At 42.1% G+C, this 20,250-nt stretch overlaps 1 protein-coding gene across 6 annotated transcripts in view; it reads right to left on the bottom strand.

Annotated features, from left to right (window-relative positions):
• The window catches only part of SIK3 (SIK family kinase 3), a 241,417-nt gene extending 221,392 nt beyond the window's left edge, over nt 1-20,025 (bottom strand). For all 6 annotated transcript variants that reach the window (XM_039471143.2, XM_039471141.2, XM_039471144.2 and 3 more), the window contains exon 1: nt 19,727-20,025. In XM_039471143.2, the coding sequence (XP_039327077.1) occupies nt 19,727-19,999 (273 nt within the window). In that variant the 5' untranslated portion in view covers nt 20,000-20,025. The remainder of the gene's footprint in view (nt 1-19,726) is intronic.
• Nucleotides 20,026-20,250: the final 225 nt, after the last annotated feature.

The following is a 20,250-nucleotide window of genomic DNA, read 5'->3' on the forward strand; positions in this document are numbered from 1 at the left end:
AGTCAACTATTCCTGCTACATAAAAACGCTTTATTCCAGAATTATTTTCAGTGGCACTTAATTCCAGGGTGGTGACTAAGGGTCCCAAACAAACCTATATGTGTATGTGTGTATTATTCTAAGTTAATTATTCTAAAATCCACTAGGCTTTTTAAGGAAAGTCTGAAAGAGCTTCACAAAACCCATTATGTTTTTTGAAAAGAGAATAGGTAATCATGTGAAAATACATTTGTAAATTGGCAATTATTTAGAATAAACAATTTCAAGGACGCGCTCTAGAAAAACGTTCCAATTGCAAAGAAAGCTAGGATTTTATCACATTAGGCATGCCCTGTTCCATTAATTCAGTTCCCTAGAATTTAAACTTCTCTGATGCTCACAAGACCCTGAAGTTGGTTCCTACCATAAGACATTATAGAAAATCCCAAGCGAATGCTCTGTGTCAGAGTTTTAAGCATTTCTGATGTTCTACAGAGAGAGAAGGCTACACAAAAGAAAGTGATTACTCAGCAATGTTACCTGAACACGAAAGTCACAGTCAACGAATCAGGAAATACTGTATGCCACAGGAAGGTGATGTGTCATGCACAAGGTGGGAAGATCAAGGTGGCTAAACGGAAATCTGCATTAAAACTTTTAAGTAATGTCTTTTGCATTACCTGCTTCAACATTAGCAGGGTGCCAACACAATTACCAGGATACCTTTTCCGCCACCTCCCCTGTATTCTGCATTAAAAAAACTGTGACAAAAATGTTGCTTTTCTAGAAATGCCCAGTTATAAAAAAGACAGTTTTTTAAAACACATTAACTAAAAAGGTTATGCCAGTATTAAGTATGTTATATCCTAGAAAAACTCTTCACACCAAATAATACCCCAAAAATTATTTCTGCTTTGCAGGCTGACTTTCAGAATGGATTCGGTGTTTAATTGTTAAGTTACCTGAACGTTTTCAAAGGTATAGCAAAAAGTTTAATAAAGGAGATTACAGAGCTTCCCAAACTATGGTATAATACATTTAAGAGCACTTAAAGCGGGGAGGGGCATCACTTAAAATTAAAAAAAAAAAAAAAAAAAGAGCACATAAAGTTGGCCTCCTAAATATACTTTAAGTAGTATAAAGCTATCATAATTAAAGCTGTACAGTACCAAAGCAAGAAAAGACAGCACATTCAATGGATTAAAGAGTTAAGAAATGTACCTAAGTATCTATGGAGGTTTTGTAAATGATATAGTTGCTTTTTAAATTATGAAGGAAAAGAGCAATTATGTAATTAATTGTGTCAGGAGAAGCTAGAGACCGAGAGAAAAACCTAGACTCATTTATTCAATAAATGAGGGCCCATTACAAGGCAAGCACTGTTGGAGACACTGAAAATAAGAACAAGGAAAAAACACCACCACCACCACCACAATACATTGCCCTCATGGGACTTACAGTCAAGTGGGAGGAAGCCAGTAATAATCACAAAAATAAATGTGAAGTTACAACTCCAATAAATTTTACGACTTGTCCCTATTTCATTTGGTTTAAATCAAAATGCACTTCACATGAAGCAAAGATTTACATTTTTTTGAAAAAAAACATAAAAGTAGCTGAAAAAAACATGGGTAAATATTTTCATATAATTAGAATTTAAAAACCAGGCCATAAAGGGGGAAAAAATCTGACTGTAAAAATTAAAACATTTACATTTTATATTAGACACACAAAGTCAAAAAAAAGAAAAATATCAGTAATATATTTTATAAGGAACCAATTTCCCTAATATTAAAAACGCTATTACAGGCTGGGCACCACAGCTCATGCCTGTAATCCCAGCACTTTGGTAGGCTGAAGCGTGAGAATCGAACTCAGGAGATGGAGGTTGCAGTAAGCCAAGACTATGCCACTGTACTCCAGCCTAGGCAACAGAGTGAGATTCTGTCTCAATTAAAAAAAAAAAAATTCATAGTAATAATAAAGCTATGCCAATTGATAAATGAGAACAAGCCAAAGCCCAACAGAAAAATAGACAAAGCAGAAAGACAACCAAACAACAAATTAAATGATGTTCAAATACACTAATAAATAACTACAAATTAAAATGACATTTTTTTCACCTGTCAGATTAATTCCCTAAAAAGGCTATTTGCCAGAGTTAAAAAGAACACAAAAAGCACTGTCATACACGCTCAAGTTGAATGAATAAGCATGGCCCTACTTGGAGAGTGATTTGGCAACATCTACATAATTTTAAGCACTCATACTCTGATCCAGGCATTCCACTTCTAGTAAATTATTCTATACGACAACCAAGGAAATGAAGAATCTGAATTTAAAAGAAGATCATAACATTGTATACATCATGATGGAAAAGAATAGATAACTTTTGGGATGTTGACTCTAGGTCAGACTAAATAAAACCCTTGTTTTTTCAAAATAATTCTAAGTATTCTGAGTAGTAAATATTGCAATAGCAAATAAATGGAACAAAAAAACTAGCAAAAGTGTGCAAATATAAATGTGCAGAAACAACTTATGTAAAATTTGTAATCAAAACAGTAAAATCTGGGCCAGGCACAGTGGCTCACATGCGTAATCCTGCACTTCGGGAGGCTGAGGCAGAGCGATCATTTGTGTCCAGGAGTTCGTGACCAGCCTGGCCAACATGGTGAAACCCAGCCTCTACTAAAAATACAAAAATCAGCCGGATGTGGTGGTGGATGCCTGAATTCCAGCTACTCTGAAGTAGGAGAATCACTTTAATCCAGGAGGCAAAAGTTACAATGAGCCAAGATCATGCTATTGCACTCCAGCTTGGGTGATAGAGAGATACTCTGTCTCAAAAAAAAAAAATAAATAAAATCTGGAAACAACCCTAAAATCTATCAATAGGCTACTATATATATTACATCCATAAAATAGAATACTCTGCAGGCGAAAAATGATAAGACTAGGACAAAGTATACTGACATGAAATAATGTTGGAGACATATTATTAAATGAAAAAACAAGTAGCAAACTGGATTGCGGTATATTTCCGTTTTTAATTTTAAAAATGTTAACATGTGAATAGGAAGAAATCTGGTTGTTAAATGTTAACAACGTTTTCTCTGGAGAGATGAGGAATTTTCACTTTCTTTGTTTTTTGTTTTTGTTTTTTTTTTGAGACGGAGTTTTGCTCTTGTTACTCAGGCTGGAGTGCAATGGCACGATCTCGGCTCACCACAACCTCCACCTCCTGGGTTCAGGCAATTCTCCTGCCTCAGCCTCCTGAGTAGCTGGGATTACAGGCATGTGCCACCACGCCCAGCTAATGTTTTGTATTTTTAGTAGAGACGGGGTTTCACCATGTTGACCAGGATGGTCTTGATCTCTTGACCTCGTGATCCACCTGCCTCAGCCTCCCGAAGTGCTGGAATTACAGGTTTGAGCCACCGCACCCAGTCCCACTTTCTTTGTTATGCATTTGGTAAGGTTTGATTATTTTTTTAAGACACATGTATTAGATAGGCAAATACATAAACAGATGTTTTTAAAGTCTTTGAGGCTAGAAAATGTCCTGGGAAAGGGAGAACCATATGAAAATGGGAGAAAGGTACAGAATGAGCACAGAGGAAAATAATCACAATAAAATATATAGTTTCAGAGTTAAAATAACTATATAAATTAAGAAACCAGAGAATCAAAATTAAAGACATTTGTGCTGCAAACAAAACTACCAAGAAAGTGAAAAGACAACCCACAGAATGGGAGAAAATATTTGTAAATCATGTATCTGATAAGGGGCTTGTATCCCAATCATAAAAAATTCTCACATCTCACCAATAAAAACACAAATAAGCCAATTTAAAAACAGGCAAAGGTTGTTAATAGATATTTCTCCAAAGGAGATATACAAATGATCAACTGGTCCATAAAAAGATGCTCACCACCATTGTTCATTAGGGAAATGCAAATCAAAACCACAATGAAATATTTCTTCACAACCACTGGGATAGCCAAAAACAAAAAGAAAGAAAATAAGTTTTGGATGTAGACAGATCAGAAACCCTCATACATTGCAGGTGAGAATATAAAATGGGGCAGTTTGGAAACAGTTTGGCAGTTGCTCAAAAAGTTAAAGGAGTCACCACATGACATAGCAATTCCACTCCTAGGTATTTACCCAAGAAAAATGAAAATGCGATCAAACAAAAATTTGTACACAAATGTTCAAGACTATATTGTTCATAATGGCCAATAAGTAGAAACGATGTCCATCAATTCATGAATGGATTTTTAAAATGCAACATATCCATATAATAGAATATTATTCAGCCATAAAAAGAAAAATGAAATTCCAACATATGCTAGAACACACATGAACCTTTAAGGCATTATGATAAGTGAAAGAATTAACAGGCCACCCATTGCATAATTACATTTATATGAAGTGTCCAGATGAGGTAAATCTAGAGATTAATTTGCGGTTGCTTAGGGCTAAGAAGAGAGGTTAAAGAAATAAGCAGTGGCTGCTAATGGGTACAATGTTTCTTTTAAGGAGAATGAAAATGTTCTAAAATGTATCCTAGTGATGGCTGCATAGCTCCAGGAAGACACTTTAAAAAAAACAAACTAGGTGAGCTGAATGGTCTGTGAAATGTACCTCAATAAAGCAATTGAAAAAATTACAAATTAAACTGGAAGCCCCCTGAGGTTAAGTGATTTGCCCAAAATGAAAGTGCTAGCTAGTAAAAACTGGAACTGGAAACACATTCGCTGACTCGCACACCAGTCTCAGTTCATTAACTACAGATTGTCACAGGCAACTTTGATGGGCCAAAAAGGTTCCCCAAAGAGCTGGAAAAGCAGAAAACACTGGTACCAGGATAAGAAAAGGAAGAGAAATTTAGGTAATGTAACTAATGTGACTCCAAATGGATTCTTGGCCTAAAAATCTAACCATTGACATACTCTCACTGCTATATGAGGTTGTGACTTGGTATAACAATACCCCTTTTACTAAGAGCTCAATTAGAGCAGGGCACTGGATGCAGCTGCTGACTCAAAAGGAAGGAAGAAAATGAGATCAAAAGAGGCAGTAGGCTAAAATAACTGGCTACCCTTTGGATAGTCAAAGGCCAATCAGTAACATGCTTCAAACAAGTTATTTTATTCCTGAGAATTATAAAATCCTTTAAAGAGATAATAAAGTAGTACCATCCAAACATTTAATTACCTCCCAGAATTACCATACACATGTAAGATACTTAGGTATAATATATGACAGTGTTGTTTCTGCAGCTGACTTGGACACAAAGATCATTGCCAGAATACAACTACCCTATTTGACTAGAATAACAATATCCCTGTTGATGTAGAAATGGAAAGTAAGCCAAGAACATACAATCACTAAAAACATTTTGAGGATTTAAAATAATGAAGTACCAAAAAAATTCAACTATTGTCGGAATGCTGCTTATGCAATATTAGAACATTCTAACAGAAGGAGAAGACAACACGAGGCAGGAAGCAGAAAGAGAAGAAATCCTGCAGGTGCCCAACTCATTCTAATAAGAAACACACAGCTCGGCTCCTGTCTTCCACAATAAAAACAATTCTGTTTCTTGTGGCATACGAACCAAGATTGCTTCTGCCAGAAACAGAAAACAACTTACTACATGAAAATGCCAACTTGTTCCATGGAACACTACACTGGCAGTGAACAGATATAAACCTCTTAAACTACAGAGTTCGGCCAGTTTCTTCACTAAGTTTTTAGTTTCCTTGGCTCATTATCAAATTCTGTTCAGTTCATGCAAACTCTAACATAAGTGGACAAAAATACCACCTCAAAGCACACATTATAAATAATAAAAGATCCTATAAAATAACTTGTCCTCAAATTTCTAACAGTTTTGACTTCTTTATTATTGTAAATTAATGCAGAAGTTCTCACCTTCACTCAACCAACCTACCGAAATAATCAATGCTTCCCCCTGGTCTCAGTAAGCAACCAATGCCCCCCAAAATGCAAACTGTTCCCAACTAATAGCACCTGCCTCATACTCTTAAATGCTTCTGCTGCTCCCATTATTTAAGTTTTTTGTGGTTTGTTTGTTTGAGACTGAGGTGGCTCAAGGTGGAGTGCCGAGGCAGGATATTGGCTCACTGCAACCTCCGCCTCCCGGGTTCAAGCAATTCTCCTGCCTCAGTCTCATGAGTAGCTGGGATTACAGGCACACACCACCACGCCCAGCTAATTTTTGTATTTTTAGTAGAGACTGGGTTTCACCATGTTGGCCAGGCTGGTCTCCAACTCCTGACCTCAGGTAATCCACGTGCCTTGGCCTCCCAAAGTGCTGGGATTACAGGCGTGAGCCACCGTGTCCAGTCTCTTTTTTTTTTTTTTTTTTTTGAGACAGAGTCTCACTCTTGCTGCCCAAGCTGGAATGCAATTGCACGATCTTGGCTCACTGCAACCTCCACCTCCTGGGTTCAAGCGATTCTCCTGCCTCAGCCTCCCAATTAGCTGGCATTACAGACACCTGCCACCACATCTGGCTAATTTTTTGTATTTTCACTACAGATGGGGTTTCACCATGTTGGCAAGGGTGGTCTCAAACTCCTGACCTCAGGTGATCTACCCGGCTTGGTCTCCCAAAGTGCTGGAATTACAGGCGTGAGCCATAGCACCTGGCCTGGCCTCTCATTATTAAGTCATATTCTTACCAACAATTAATTGTTTTTCTGCCAAACCTATTTATACCAGTTTGTTATTACAGGTATGTAATTTAATTAAACAGCATGTAAACTGATAAAAAAAATTAAGGAGAAAAACATTTCTATGAAAACCATATCAAATGTTTTAAAAGACAGAGTAAATTAGATGTGAATGAGATAAGTATAAAAGAATGGGAGGAAGGCATAAAAATCAAGAGAGATTTTGTACTAATATTGCTTCACTAATGCCATTAAATTCACATTGTTTTAAAAAGCAAACAAAACTGGAAATTATAGGTAATGAATTATGGGTGTATTTAATGGAAACAAAATTAAGGAACTCCAATTAGGGCATACGAAGAAAAAGCCTGGCCCTGCACCCACAGGTAAACTAAATATTAACCTATGTTAACAAATATTAATATACATTAATTAGTATTAATTAGCATTTAACATAGGATAAAATATTTTGACATTACCTTATGTGTTAATCTTTCTTTCTTTCTTTTTTTTTTTTTCTCTCTCTCTCTTAGAGAAAGGTTATCACTCTGTCACACAGGCTGGAATGTAGTGGCACAATCATAGTTTACTACACCGTAATCTGGAACTCATGGGCTCAAGCAATCCTCCCACCTCAACTTCCCGAGTAGCTAGAACTACAGCCACTCACCACCATCCACTGCTCACTTATTCTTTTTTTTTTTTTTTTTTTGAGACAGAGTTTTGTTCTTGTTCAGGCTGGAGTGCAATGGCGCCATCTCGGCTCACCACAACCTCCGCCTCCTGGGTTCAGGCAATTCTCCTGCCTCAGCCTCCTGAGTAGCTGGGATTACAGGCAAGTGCCACCATGCCCAGCTAATTTTTTGTATTTTTAGTAGAGACAGGGTTTCACCATGTTGACCAGGATGGTCTTGATCTCCTGACCTCGTGATCCACCCGCCTCAGCCTCCCAAAGTGCTGGGATTACAGGCTTGAGCCACCGCCCCCAGCCCTCTTATTTTTTTTGTAGAGATGGGGCCTCACTACTACTGTGTTGCCCAGGCTGGTTTTGAACTGGCCTCAAGTGAGCCTCCTACCTAGATCTCCCAAAGTGCTAGGATTATGGGTATGAACCACCATACCTAGCCCTGGGTTTTTTGTTTGTTTGTTTGTTTGTTTTAAAGACTCCACATCTATTTAGAGATACACGTCAAAATATTTACAGATGAAATGAAAGGATTCTGGGATATGCTTCAAAATCCAGGAAAAAAGCGGGAAGCTGGAAAGGGTATAAAAGAAAGATTAGCCACAAGATGACATCTATTTAAACCAGGTGACAGGCACATGAGGGCTCATGATATTTTTCCGTCTACCTTCATTTATGTTTGAAATTTTCCATAATACACACTTTTTAAAAGATTAATGCATGAGCCGGGCGCGGTGGCTCAAGCCTGTAATCCCAGCACTTTGGGAGGCCGAGGCGGGTGGATCACGAGGTCGAGAGATCGAGACCATCCTGGTCAACATGGTGAAACCCCGTCTCTACTAAAAATACAAAAAATTAGCTGGGCATGGTGGCACGTGCCTGTAATCCCAGCTACTCAGGAGGCTGAGGCAGGAGAATTGCCTGAACCCAGGAGGCGGAGGTTGCGGTGAGCCGAGATCGTGCCATTGCACTCCAGCCTGGGTAACAAGAGTGAAACTCCGTCTCAAAAAAAAAAAAAAAAAAAAAAAAGATTAATGCATGGTCTGGGCGCAGTAACTCACACCTGTAATCCCAGCACTCCACGAGGCTGAGGCAGGTGGATCACTTGAGGTTAGGAGTTGACACCAGCTTAGCCAACATGGTGAAACCCCTTCTCTAGTAAAATACAAAAATTAGCCAGGAGTGGTGGTGGATACCTGTAATCCCAGCTACTAGGGAAGCCGAGGCAGGAGAATTGTTTGAACCTAAGAGGCAGAGGTTGCAGTGAGCTGAGATCATGCCACTACGCTCTAGCCTGGGCAACAAAGTGAGACTAGGTATCCAAAAAAAAAAAAGAAAAAAAAAAAGGCCAGGCGCAGTGGCTCATACCTGTAATCCCAGCACTTTGGGAGGCCAAGGTAGACGGATCACCTGAGGTCAGGATTTCAAGACCAGCCTGGCCAATGTGGTGAAATCCCGTCTCTACAAAAATACAAAATTAGCCGGGCATGGTAGCTCATGCCTATGATCCCAGTTACTCAGGAGGCTGAAGTAGGAGAATCACTTGAACCTGGGAAGCAGAGATTACAGTGAGTGGAGAGTGCACCACTGCAATCCACCCTGGGTGACAGAGCAAGACTGTCTCTAAAAAAGAAAGTTAGACTTATTCTTTTCTTTTCTCTTCCAGGTTTGGTACAAAAAAAAACAGATTACACAGCTGCTATAACCTTCTCCTGACTTGTACTGTATCTATGGCACCAGATTTAGAGGTGGAATAGAGACTTAAAAGCCCTACACCCCCAAGCCAACAAAGGTAGATGGGGAGACAGATAAGATAGAGAGCCAGTGTGGCTTGCAGTGAGACAAGCCTGCTCATACGCTGCTCAGGAGGTTAACTGTAGTGCAGTCTTTCTGGAAAGCAATGTGGCAATATACATATCAGGTGTTGTACAAGCATGTGTTCCCTTTGGCACAGTAATTTCCCTTTCAACAATATATCCAGAGCAAAAAATCAGAAATACATCAAAGACTTAAGCACAAAAATGGTTATCACAGAAAATTTGTAAAGTGAAAAACTAGAAAGAAAATTATAAAAAAAAGATTCAAAAAATAACAGCAATGTTATGGTAGAGTACACATACATTAAAACTGATGTTGGCCAGGCACGGTAGCTCACACCTGTAATCCCGACACTTTGGGAGTCCAAAGAGGGAGGATCATTTGAGCCCAGGAGTTCAAGACCAGCCTGGCGACACAGCAATACCCCATCTCTACTAAAAAATAAAATGTTTAGCCGGGCGCGGTGGCTCAAGCCTGTAATCCCAGCACTTTGGGAGGCCGAGACGGGTGGATCACAAGGTCAAGAGATCGAGACCATCCTGGTCAACATGGTGAAACCCCGTCTCTACTAAAAATACAAAAAAAATTAGCTGGGCATGGTGGCGCATGCCTGTAATCCCAGCTACTCAGGAGGCTGAGGCAGGAGAATTGCCTGAACCCAGGAGGCGGAGGTTGCGGTGAGCCGAGATCACGCCATTGCACTCCAGCCTGGGTAACGAGAGCGAAACTCAGTCTCAAAAAAAATAAAATAAAATGTTTAAAAATTAGCTGGGTGTGGTGGCATGCACCTGTAGTCCCAGGTACTCAGTAGGCTGAGGTAGGAGGATGACTGGAGCCCACAGGGTAGAGACTGCAGTGAGCCATGATCATATCACTGCATTCCAGCATTAGGTGACAAAGCAAGAAACTATCTCAAAAAAAAAACAAAAAACTAAGGGATTTTAACTTAAATTGCAGGACTTAATTTAGATACACTGATCTTCCTAATAATAAAAGTTTGAGATATGCCAAAAATCAATTAGTAGTCCAGAAGGGCTGTAAAATCTCCTTACTCAGAGATTTGTGAGAAAAAGGTAGAAAATTAGTTTTCTTTAATATCTTAACTGTAGATAAAAAATTCCAATAATAAAAGTCTAAGATGTATTAAGGGTATAAAAACAAACTCAGCTCTTAAACTTTTTCATCCTAATATTCATTTACTCAATGAATATGTGCAGACATTGTACTAAACATAAGTAATACAGATTAAAATTCCTGCCCCCACAGAGTTCACATTAGATTATCACACTGTGCCATCCTAATGAGCAGTGGTGTTAGGTTAGGTATTTTCTTTTTTCCTTTTTTGTTTTTGTTTTTTGTTGTTGTTTTCTTGTTTTTTTGAGAGGCACTCTGGCTCTGCTGCCCAGGCTGGAGTACAGTGGCACGATCATCACTCACTGAAACCTTGACCTCCTGGGCTCAAGTGATCCTCCCATCACAGCCTCCTGAGTAGCTAGGACCATAGTCATGCACCACCACACTCCAGTTATTTTTTTTATTATTATTTGTAGAGATAAGGTCTCACTATGTTGCCCAGGCTGGTCTCCAACTCTGGTGTTCAAGTGATCCTCCTGTCTCAGCCTCCCAAAGTGCTGTGGTTACAGGCATGAGCCACCATGTCTGGCCAAGTATTTTCTTTTTTTACTTTTAAGTAAAATGATACTTAGAAATTATAGCACTGTCGCCGGGCGCGGTGGCTCAAGCCTGTAATCCCAGCACTTTGGGAGGCCAAGGTGGGTGGATCACGAGGTCAAGAGATCGAGACCATCCTGGTCAACATGGTGAAACCCCGTCTCTACTAAAAATACAAAAATTAGCTGGGCATGGTGGCGTGTGCCTGTAATCCCAGCTACTCAGGAGGCTGAGGCAGGAGAATTGCCTGAACCCAGGAGGCGGAGGTTGCAGTGAGCCGAGATCGCGCCATTGCACTCCAGCCTGGGTAACAAGAGTGAAACTCCTCCTCAAAAAAAAAAAAAAGAAAAAGAAAAAAAGAAATTATAGCACTGTCTGAAAATGAACAGCTTCTAGCACTCGGACTAATCCAGAGATGCCATTAACAAATGTTTAAGAGTAAAAAACTGTGACTCAGGTATTAGGGTGGTAGAAAGACTTCATTTCACTGAACATTCCTTTGCATCTTCTGAACTTTGTGCCATACATCGTCCATTTCTATTTGTGATAATTTTGCTAGTTTATTGGATGGAAGGATGGGTGGGTGGGTGGATGGATGGATGGATGGATGGATGGATGGAATAAAAAATTTCTCCAAAAAATTCAGTCTCAAGAGATGTCGGCAACTAACCCACATTTTCACATTCAATTCTTCTGTATGGAGCTATAGGAAGTAAAGAACACTGCCAGTAAACATGTGCTGGAGCTGAAACTAGGCAGAAATTTGATAATTTTTCAGAATTTCCCAATCAAAACCTAAATTTAGTTTAAAATAACTGGCCAAAAGTATCCAACTGAATGAGCTCAGCCCACACAGACAAGCTTTGACAGGCAATGAGACTGCTTGTCTTTCCATTCCCATTTCTGGGAAATGCAGCTAAGTGTTCAAAATCTGATTCCTACCTCTTTGAAAAACCTAAGTCTGAGATAAAATACCATCAGTGGCTCCTTGTCTAGCACAGATCACACACCTGCTAAACACAAATATGTTCCTGACATAACTTCATGATGGCTCATCCAACAGTTTAGTCCTAGCTTCCGCAATTCTATTCTGAAAAGGTCCAAAAGAAGCATTTCAAGCCAACTCATGCAAGGCTATTGAGACTTCTCAAAGACATTGCCTAGGCCATTTATTTAGCAATGTTTTATTAGATTAGGATAAAAGCCCATTCGAATGTTTATAACTTTCACCCTCTCGATGTTATCAGTCATCCATGGGACTGTATGACTATACTACTGTGCTGGAAAGGGATCAAGCTACTCAGTATTAGGAGGAGCCAGGGACTCACCTACCTGATAGGTGAGGTCATTTCATCTGGAGAACAGACATAGCCCACAGACCAGAAACTAGAACTATATTAAGAAGAACCCTTCCCTGTGTTTAGTTAGGATAATGAAGGAAAAAAAAAGAGGAACCCTTGATAGAAGTGGTTCTCTTGACCTTCACCTGTGTCATCAAGGTATATATCTAGATGACCAGTCCTCTTAATGAGCTATAAGATGTCAGGCCGGGCACGGTGGCTCACACCTGTAATCCCAGCACTTAGGGAGGCCAAGGCGGGCAGATCACCTGAGGTTGTGAGTTCGAGACCAGCCTCACCAACATGCAGAAACCTGTCTCTACTAAAAATACAAAATTAGATGAGCATGGTGGCACATGCCTGTAATCCCAGCTACTCAGGAAGCTGAGGCAGGAGACTCTCTTGAACTTGGGAAGCGGAGGCTGCAGTGAGCTGAGATCGCGCCACTGCACTCCAGCCTGGGCAACAAGAGCAAAACTCCGTCTCCAAAAAAAAGATGTCACCATTCCTGGAAACTGTTAGAGATTTAGTAAGTGAGGAGTCCGTCTAAGAAACATACCCTCAAAGGTAGCTCTGACCAGCCCAGCAGTACAAATGTATAATTACTCATATTCCCTAGGAGTTAGCTAGATACAATGATAGAGAAAACTACATAAGGCAGACTGTTTTTATGGTCATTACATGTTGTGTTTACTTCTATTCCTTTTTATTTTCTTCACATCTCAGTCATGAATCTAATGGATAATTGGTCTAAATGACTTTAAAAGTCCCTAAAAACCCGAGATTATAAATTCTGTTAAGTCTGTCTTTCCAGACTCTGGAAAAGATAGAACTAGAATAGAACCTCTCTGAGGTCTTTTTCACACCCAATAAATCAACAAATACTTGTAGGCTGATCATGCTTAATTTACGTGCAATTTATGTCCGCATTCTTTCACAGTGAAAAAGAATATAAGTTGTTAAAAGCAAACACTCCCTTGTCCGAAGAAATGCCACCAGAAAAGGATTTTTGCTCTTAACCATAAAATAACCAGCATGAGTTGCTGCTTTGTTTTGTTTTGTTTTCTTGAGACGGGATTTCACTCCATCACCCAGGCTGGGACACAATGGTGTGACTGTAGTTAACTGCAGCCTCAGACTCCCAGGATCAAGTGATCCTCCCGCCTCCACCTCCCAAGTAGCTGGGCCCACAGATGCGCACCACTACACTCAGATAATTTTTAAGCTGTTTGTAGAGATGAGGTCTTACTATGTTGCCCAGGCTGGTCTCAACTTCCTGGCCTCCAGTGATCCTCCTGCCTCATGCCCTCAAAGCGCTGGAATTGCAGGCATGAGCCACCACATCCAACCAAGTGTTAAAAACATAAATTAGGTGATATTAGTGTTCTGCTTCATACTCTCTGATGTTAACCCTATGTCACACCCAATTCCATAAAATGGCCGTAAGACCCAGATGATCTGGCCCTTCCTACATGTCTGGCCTCATACCTTCCCCCCAACCCACTTGTTTGCTACAGTACCATGGCATCACAACCTTGTGTCTAATTTTTAGCCAAACCAAGCTCACTTCTGCCCCATGGCCTTTGCACGTGCCATTCCTTCTGCATGGAATATTCTGTCTTCCATATCTTCCCAGGTACGTTTTTTCTCATCACTCAGGTCTCAGCTCAAATACCATCATCTTGGAAAGAAAAGTCTTCCCTGACCACTCTACCTGAGGTAGCGGCCCTGCCCAGACATTCTCTAGCCCATTTATTTTCTTCCTGGTATTCTTCCCTATATGAAATTTTTAATTTTTTTACATGTCTCGTGTCTGTCTCCTTCTACTAGAAAGTAAGCTCCAGACAGGCAGATGCTTTTTGTCTCCCTTGTTCATTGGTGCACTCCAGACCCTAAAATCGAACCTGACAAAAAAAATCTGCATTCAATAAATGTGTTGAATGAATAAATAATTAAGGGAAAGGTTCCATCTCTGCGCAGATGTCTTAGGTGTTGTTTTACAGTTACAGTGGCTCTGATGAGTAGAAAGCATTTCTTTTTCTTTTCAAAGCATCCATTTTGTTCTCTTTTATGTGATGAACTAGAAAACATTAGCCAGATTGAAGCCTGAAAAATGAAAACAGCACTTCTGGCACAGAAGTAACTAGTCTGGGCACCTCTGGCTTCAGCGAGATCTATGACTTTCTAGGGAGCTGGCACCAAAGTCAAAATGTTAAAATAAACATCTTTGATGTTGAGAGTGGAATACTGGTATTTTGACTCTGGAGAGACTAGTCTCAATCAGTCTTAGCTTCTCAAAAAATTCCAAAAACATTCAGTAACCCCATCACTACTGTATCAAAGTGAACATAGTCATGTTTCAATAGTCACTTCTAGATTGTCTAGGGATGGGGCTATCTTCCTCAAATGTATCTAATGTAAATCTTGCTTTCAATTTCTTTTTGACATGATTTTCTCTTACTTACCAATGAATCTTGTTTTCAGTTTTCTAATGGGTGAAAGCATCATCTTATGTGCTTCATTAAACTCTTCTTAGAGGCGAAAATAATGCTTTTAGCCCACTTTGCCTTGTTCTCCTCATGGAAATGAGTTTGCACTAAACCACACAGATGTGCCCTGGCTAGTCAATATCTGGAATAGGGTCATAGGGCAAAATGTCTTCTCTGTGTAATACTTAAAGTTAAGAATTCTGACCTTGGCCTTCTAAGGCCTTTGCCTGTACACACAAGAGCAAATGTGCTCCTGAGATGGCAGGAACATTTCTACATACTCACCACTGAATTTAAGTGAACCTCTAGAGAAAAGACTACACTCGCTTCCGTTCCATCATCAACGTAACAAAATTACACAAAACACACTGAAAATTCAAGGCAGCCCAAAGCAAAAGCCAGTGTTAGTCACAGTTTTCATTAAATAAGTCTCATTGCTGTTTAAAAAAAAAAGTTTAACTAATGAAAATGTACATTTTAAAATGCTGATTTCATGAGATTAGCCAGCCTGTACCCCATTGGAATTAAATCCAACTATCTCAAAGTGGCACCTGAAATAGTAGCAAACTTTTTTTTTTCTTTTTCTTTTTCTTTTCTTTTTTTTTTTTTTTTTAATTGACGGGGTTTCACCATGTTAGGCTGGTCTTGAACTCCTGACCTCAGGTGATCCACCCACCTTGGCCTCCAAAGTGCTTGGATTACAGGCGTGAGCCACCACACCCGGCCAACAAACTTTTTTTTTTAACCGTGAAAGTGTATCATAAGGATGGCCTCTACCTACGCAAAAGTAATGGCATACACATTCATGAACTGTGCCCAAGGGGTGAAAAGCCAAAAAAAAAAAGGACTATCATGTCCATAATATTATTATGTTACTACAACACCTGATAAAAATGATGATGATAGTAACATTTATGCCAAGAGTTGTACATACACTATCTTCTTTAATCTTCATAATACCCAAACTTGTAAGGTAAGTACTATTGTTACCCCATTTTACAGATGAGTAAACCCAAGCACAGGGAAGTTAAGTAACTTCTCACAACCTAAGAATACCCGACTATTAAGCAGCAAGAGATTCAAACTCAGGTTGCTTTATCCAAAGCTGGAACTCTTACAATAAACCAGTAACAGGCAAGTGATATATATTTGTTGAAACCTAGTTTAAATGTATTTGACCACAGGCTTTTATATTCATGCATACTTAAAAAATGCATACAGGCCAAGCATTTGGGTTACAGATGCATGCCATAATCCCAGCACTTTGGGAGGCTGAAACAGGAGGATCACTTGAGTCCAGAAGTTCAAGACCAGCCTGGACAATGTAATGAGACCCCACCTCTACAAGAAAAAAATTTTTAAATCAACTGAGTGTGGTGGTGTAAGCCTGTCGCCCCAGCTACTTAGGAAGCTAAGGCGGGAGGATCTCTTGAGCCTGAGACTTTGAGGTTACAGTGAAGTTTGACAGTGTCACTGCACTCCAGCCTAGGTAACAGAATAAGATCCTGCCCCAATATTTTAAAAAAGAAAAAAAAATTGCATATAAAATCTGTCTACTCTTTGTTCCCCATCATCCAACTAGTGAAGGTATAATTAGGCACAGGCAACAGACTACCATCAATTTGAGAGCAGAAAATATTCTTTTTTAAAAATATCTTTAATGCTTTATAGTTTTCTACCAAAAAAAAACAGAGCCAGAGAACCTCAGGCTAAGTAAGGCTCCTCCAAAAAAAGGAAATCAAAGCAGGTAGGACAAAGACAGCCAGGGTGAGCTACTAACCAAAGTATGTCACAGCTGAACATTCTCTCCCGGTAACTGTTCTGCAGTGCCGCTCGAAGCACTGCAGTGCTGCCAATATGAAGTCTGAGCTCATGAATGCCGTGCTGCAAAAGTAACCAACAACCAAATAGGAAAAGCTTCACTTTTCTCTACTGATTTTATTCATCCCAGGATCCCACTCTACAAGGTTTGAGAGTTAACAGAATTTGGGAAAGGGCCAAGTTAACCACTTAGTATTGAATGGAGTGCAGTATCCTACTCAATAAATGAGGTTTACTTTAGTCTCTTAGTCCTTGGAATGGGTCACATGTGTTTAAAAAAAGGGAGGGGGGGGCATAATTATTTCTGATGTTCAGAAAATACCTATTACCTAACCTCCTTCAGCCAACACAGGTATCATCTGAATTACCTCTGTCTGACTGTTATACATGGTAATAAGAACGCCCAGACTATTTCCTGCAAGGGGGGGGGGGGGAAATCACACACCTCTAAAAGACAAAGCAACAAATGATACATTCTGGAAATAGATGGGGGAAAAAATAACTCTGTTTCCAAATGACCCCTCTGCAGAAGTAAGATAAAGGCTGCAGTGCATAGGGAGAAAAAAATCAACCTGAGTTAACTGAAGCAGCAGCTTCAGCAACTTCTAATACCTATGTACCTTCCCACCATTATATAACCAAACCATAACCTTAATAGGCCATCATACTGTATGTCAACAGCTGTTAGGCACATCTAAGCTGTCAGCATTTGAGAACCCCTTCCAAAGGGGATTCAGAGGAGCATGGAGCAGGCCAAGATATGCTCATGGTTCACCCAGAGCACATGACAACTCCTTGTGAATTAAGCTTCACTCATGTAGTCTGAGTAATTTAAGCAGCAAAAGATACAGCACTTGTAACTGTAACTAGGAAATTGCACACTGCTACAGAAACACAAATGAATGCTGGTGTGGTTCCCTCACACATGCAACTCATTGTCCAAGCCATTTCAGTCTCATTCAAGACTGAGTATTTCCATACATAGGAATTGCATAACTGCACACCACAAATGATCAAAGATAAAAACCAACACAAACAGTGACACCCATTTGTAAACACGCCAATGTTTAAAATGTTGCAGTCCTAAAGGATACCAAGGTCTCAGAGAAAAGCTATGAAAAACACACGCACACATACACACACATGAAAATGAGAAAGCAGCCGGACCAGCCATAATTAGGCACCCGCTCTGCTGACTACTGAAGACAGAAATCTCTCTTTTAGATTAAAGCCAACAATCAACTGTTTGCAATTACATTTACAAAAGCATTCAACCCTGTCTGTAACAGATTTTATCAATATTTTGGTGTATCCAAGAGCTGGAAGATTCAAAATTCTTTAAATCATGAAACCATAAACCAGGCAACCAATTAAGTTCATAGAGACTATCCCCCAGAGGTCAGAGCAAAATAACCACAGGAGCACAAAGTTATTACACAGAAAATAAGGAGAAAAAAAAAATGAACAGCACAACAAGGAACAAGGCATATTGTTTGTAAATAGAAGTTTGCCTTGGCTGATAGTAAACTAGACTGGAAACACGGTGAGGGGCCGGGTGGCAAGTAAGGAAGCACACCATAGTCTTGGCTCAATCGACTTCCCCGGACTTCCCCTCAGGGTCTGAGGGAGCCCCGGACTTTGGTATCTCATCCAGCTCTGACCTGCAGACTTGAGGCCCTGTGATAAAAACGGGCAAAAAAGGCTGAAGAGGGCCCTCCAGAGGAAGTGAAACTGACCAATCAATTCGCCACAGCCACCCACCCTGACACCCTGGTAAGAAGGGCCCCTTGCAGCCTTTGGCAGAAAGATGGTGGGGAAGGAACTTCAGGTTGCAAGTGATCAGGAGAGAAGGCCTAGATAAGTCACTGGCTTCAGAAAACAAGCCACGGCCATAAAAGCAAAAACAAGGTAGGTCATGATAACCAGAGGCTAGGCTGAGGAGGTGAAGGGGACTGATGTAGCTTTGGTAGGAGGCGGGCGGCAGCAGCTGCAAGGGTTCTTCATTCCTCAGGTTGAGGGAAAACACAAGCTGCAGTTTCAAACATAATGAATGACTACATTAAAAGTATTCATTCAGGGAAGATATTGAGCAAAGAAAATTCTGGAGTAAAAATGGGCTTTGCGGGTTCCACCAAAACCAAAAGATTGCTCCTAATGTCTTAGATTCCAATCCTCCCAATGAAGGCTACGTGAAGGTGCTACCGTATTTCTTCAAAGAAGGAATTTTATATGCATACATGGATAGCTTCCTAATTGACCTTGGCCAATCCCACTCCTACGGCACCTCAAATCCCTTTAAGAACCTAAGGGCTCCATGAGTGTTCTCCCGGTGTCTGGGTTCTTCAATCACAAGCTTCCCCCCTCGACCAGTGAAAGCCCACCCTGGGTTCTACAAAGCCCACTATTCCCGGCCCTCCAACAACTAAAAATAACCAGCAATCAGCTCCCCCAAATTGGTTAACCCCTGATTACCTAGTGCCATTATAAACCTGGGACAACCCCCCCACCCCCACTCCAACTCCTCCATTCCCTGGGCCCCTTCCTGTGGACAAGCAAAGCAATTTCCCCCTATTTCCCCATTTTCCTCACTGCCTCCTCCACTAATCGTGTCTCTCCTCGGGCTCCCCTTCGCACCGTCTATCAGTCTTAGACGATCAAATGCGGATTCCTATCTCTGCCTTAAGGCACCAGGATCCTGAGACCTCCCAGCGCCCTGCAGCCGTGCCCATCCCCAGTCCGTGCCCCAGCCGTCCTGGGTCCCCTCACAAGCCCGGGTCTGCCACTCCACCCACCCTGGTCTTCCCCCATCCTCCCGGTCCACATTTCGTATGCCCCTGCCCTCATTCCCTTCTGACTTCCTAGCTGCTGGTTGCAGAGACTTCTTGGCTTACAGTCTCCCGGCCCTCGGGGAGCTCCGACCCCTTCTTTCCAATCACCCCCTTTACTCCCCTGCCCTCAGCCCCGAGCACCCTCCCCGCGCCCGGCTCCCGGGCTCCCGAGCTCCCAGGGCCGGTGCTCTGTGGCCCCGGCCCCCTGCGTGGAGTTCCGCCGTCTGGGGTCCCAGGTGTCCGTCCCCGCTCCGCGCCCGCCCCGCCGCGGCCGGCCCCCAACGCTCCCACCACGCGCCGCGCTCGCTGTCCCGACCCCCCGGCTGGGGGCGCGGGCCCCTCCCGGCCCCGCCACGTTCCGACGGCCGCCCGGCCCCGCGCCGGTACCTTGGCCTTGGTGACGAGGTGCGTGGCCCGCTTGACCACCGCAAAGTTGCCCTTGCCGATGGTGCGGTCGATCTCGTAGTATCCGATGCGGGCGGGCATGGGTCCGCGGGAGGCCGGGGCTGGGGGGCGCGGCGGGCCGGCCGCGGGGGACACGGCAGCGGGGGCGGCCGGGGGCCCCGGCGCGGGCGGAGGCAGCAGGCGGCCCGCGGGCCCGGCTCCCCCCGCCCCGGCCCCGGCAGCCCCGCCAGCTCCGCTCGCCGCCGCCGCCGCCATCTTGTTGTGCAGTGAAACCTCCGGGGCCGCGGGGAGCCGGCTCGGGGGAGGGGGCAAGGGGGGGCGGGAAAGGGGGGGGCCGCGGACGTCACTCGGGGAGGCGGGGCGCCCTCGCCGTCCGGCGCCCGCCGCCATGGCAACCGCAGGTCACGTGCCGACGCGCGTCACTGCCCGGAGCCATGGCAACCGTGACCTCACCGGCGGGCTCGACCTTCCCGCGTGGGCCCCGGTTCCTGAGGCGCTGGCTCCCG

Source organism: Saimiri boliviensis, chromosome 6 (genome assembly GCF_048565385.1).
Source record: "Saimiri boliviensis isolate mSaiBol1 chromosome 6, mSaiBol1.pri, whole genome shotgun sequence".
NCBI lineage: Eukaryota > Metazoa > Chordata > Mammalia > Primates > Cebidae > Saimiri > Saimiri boliviensis.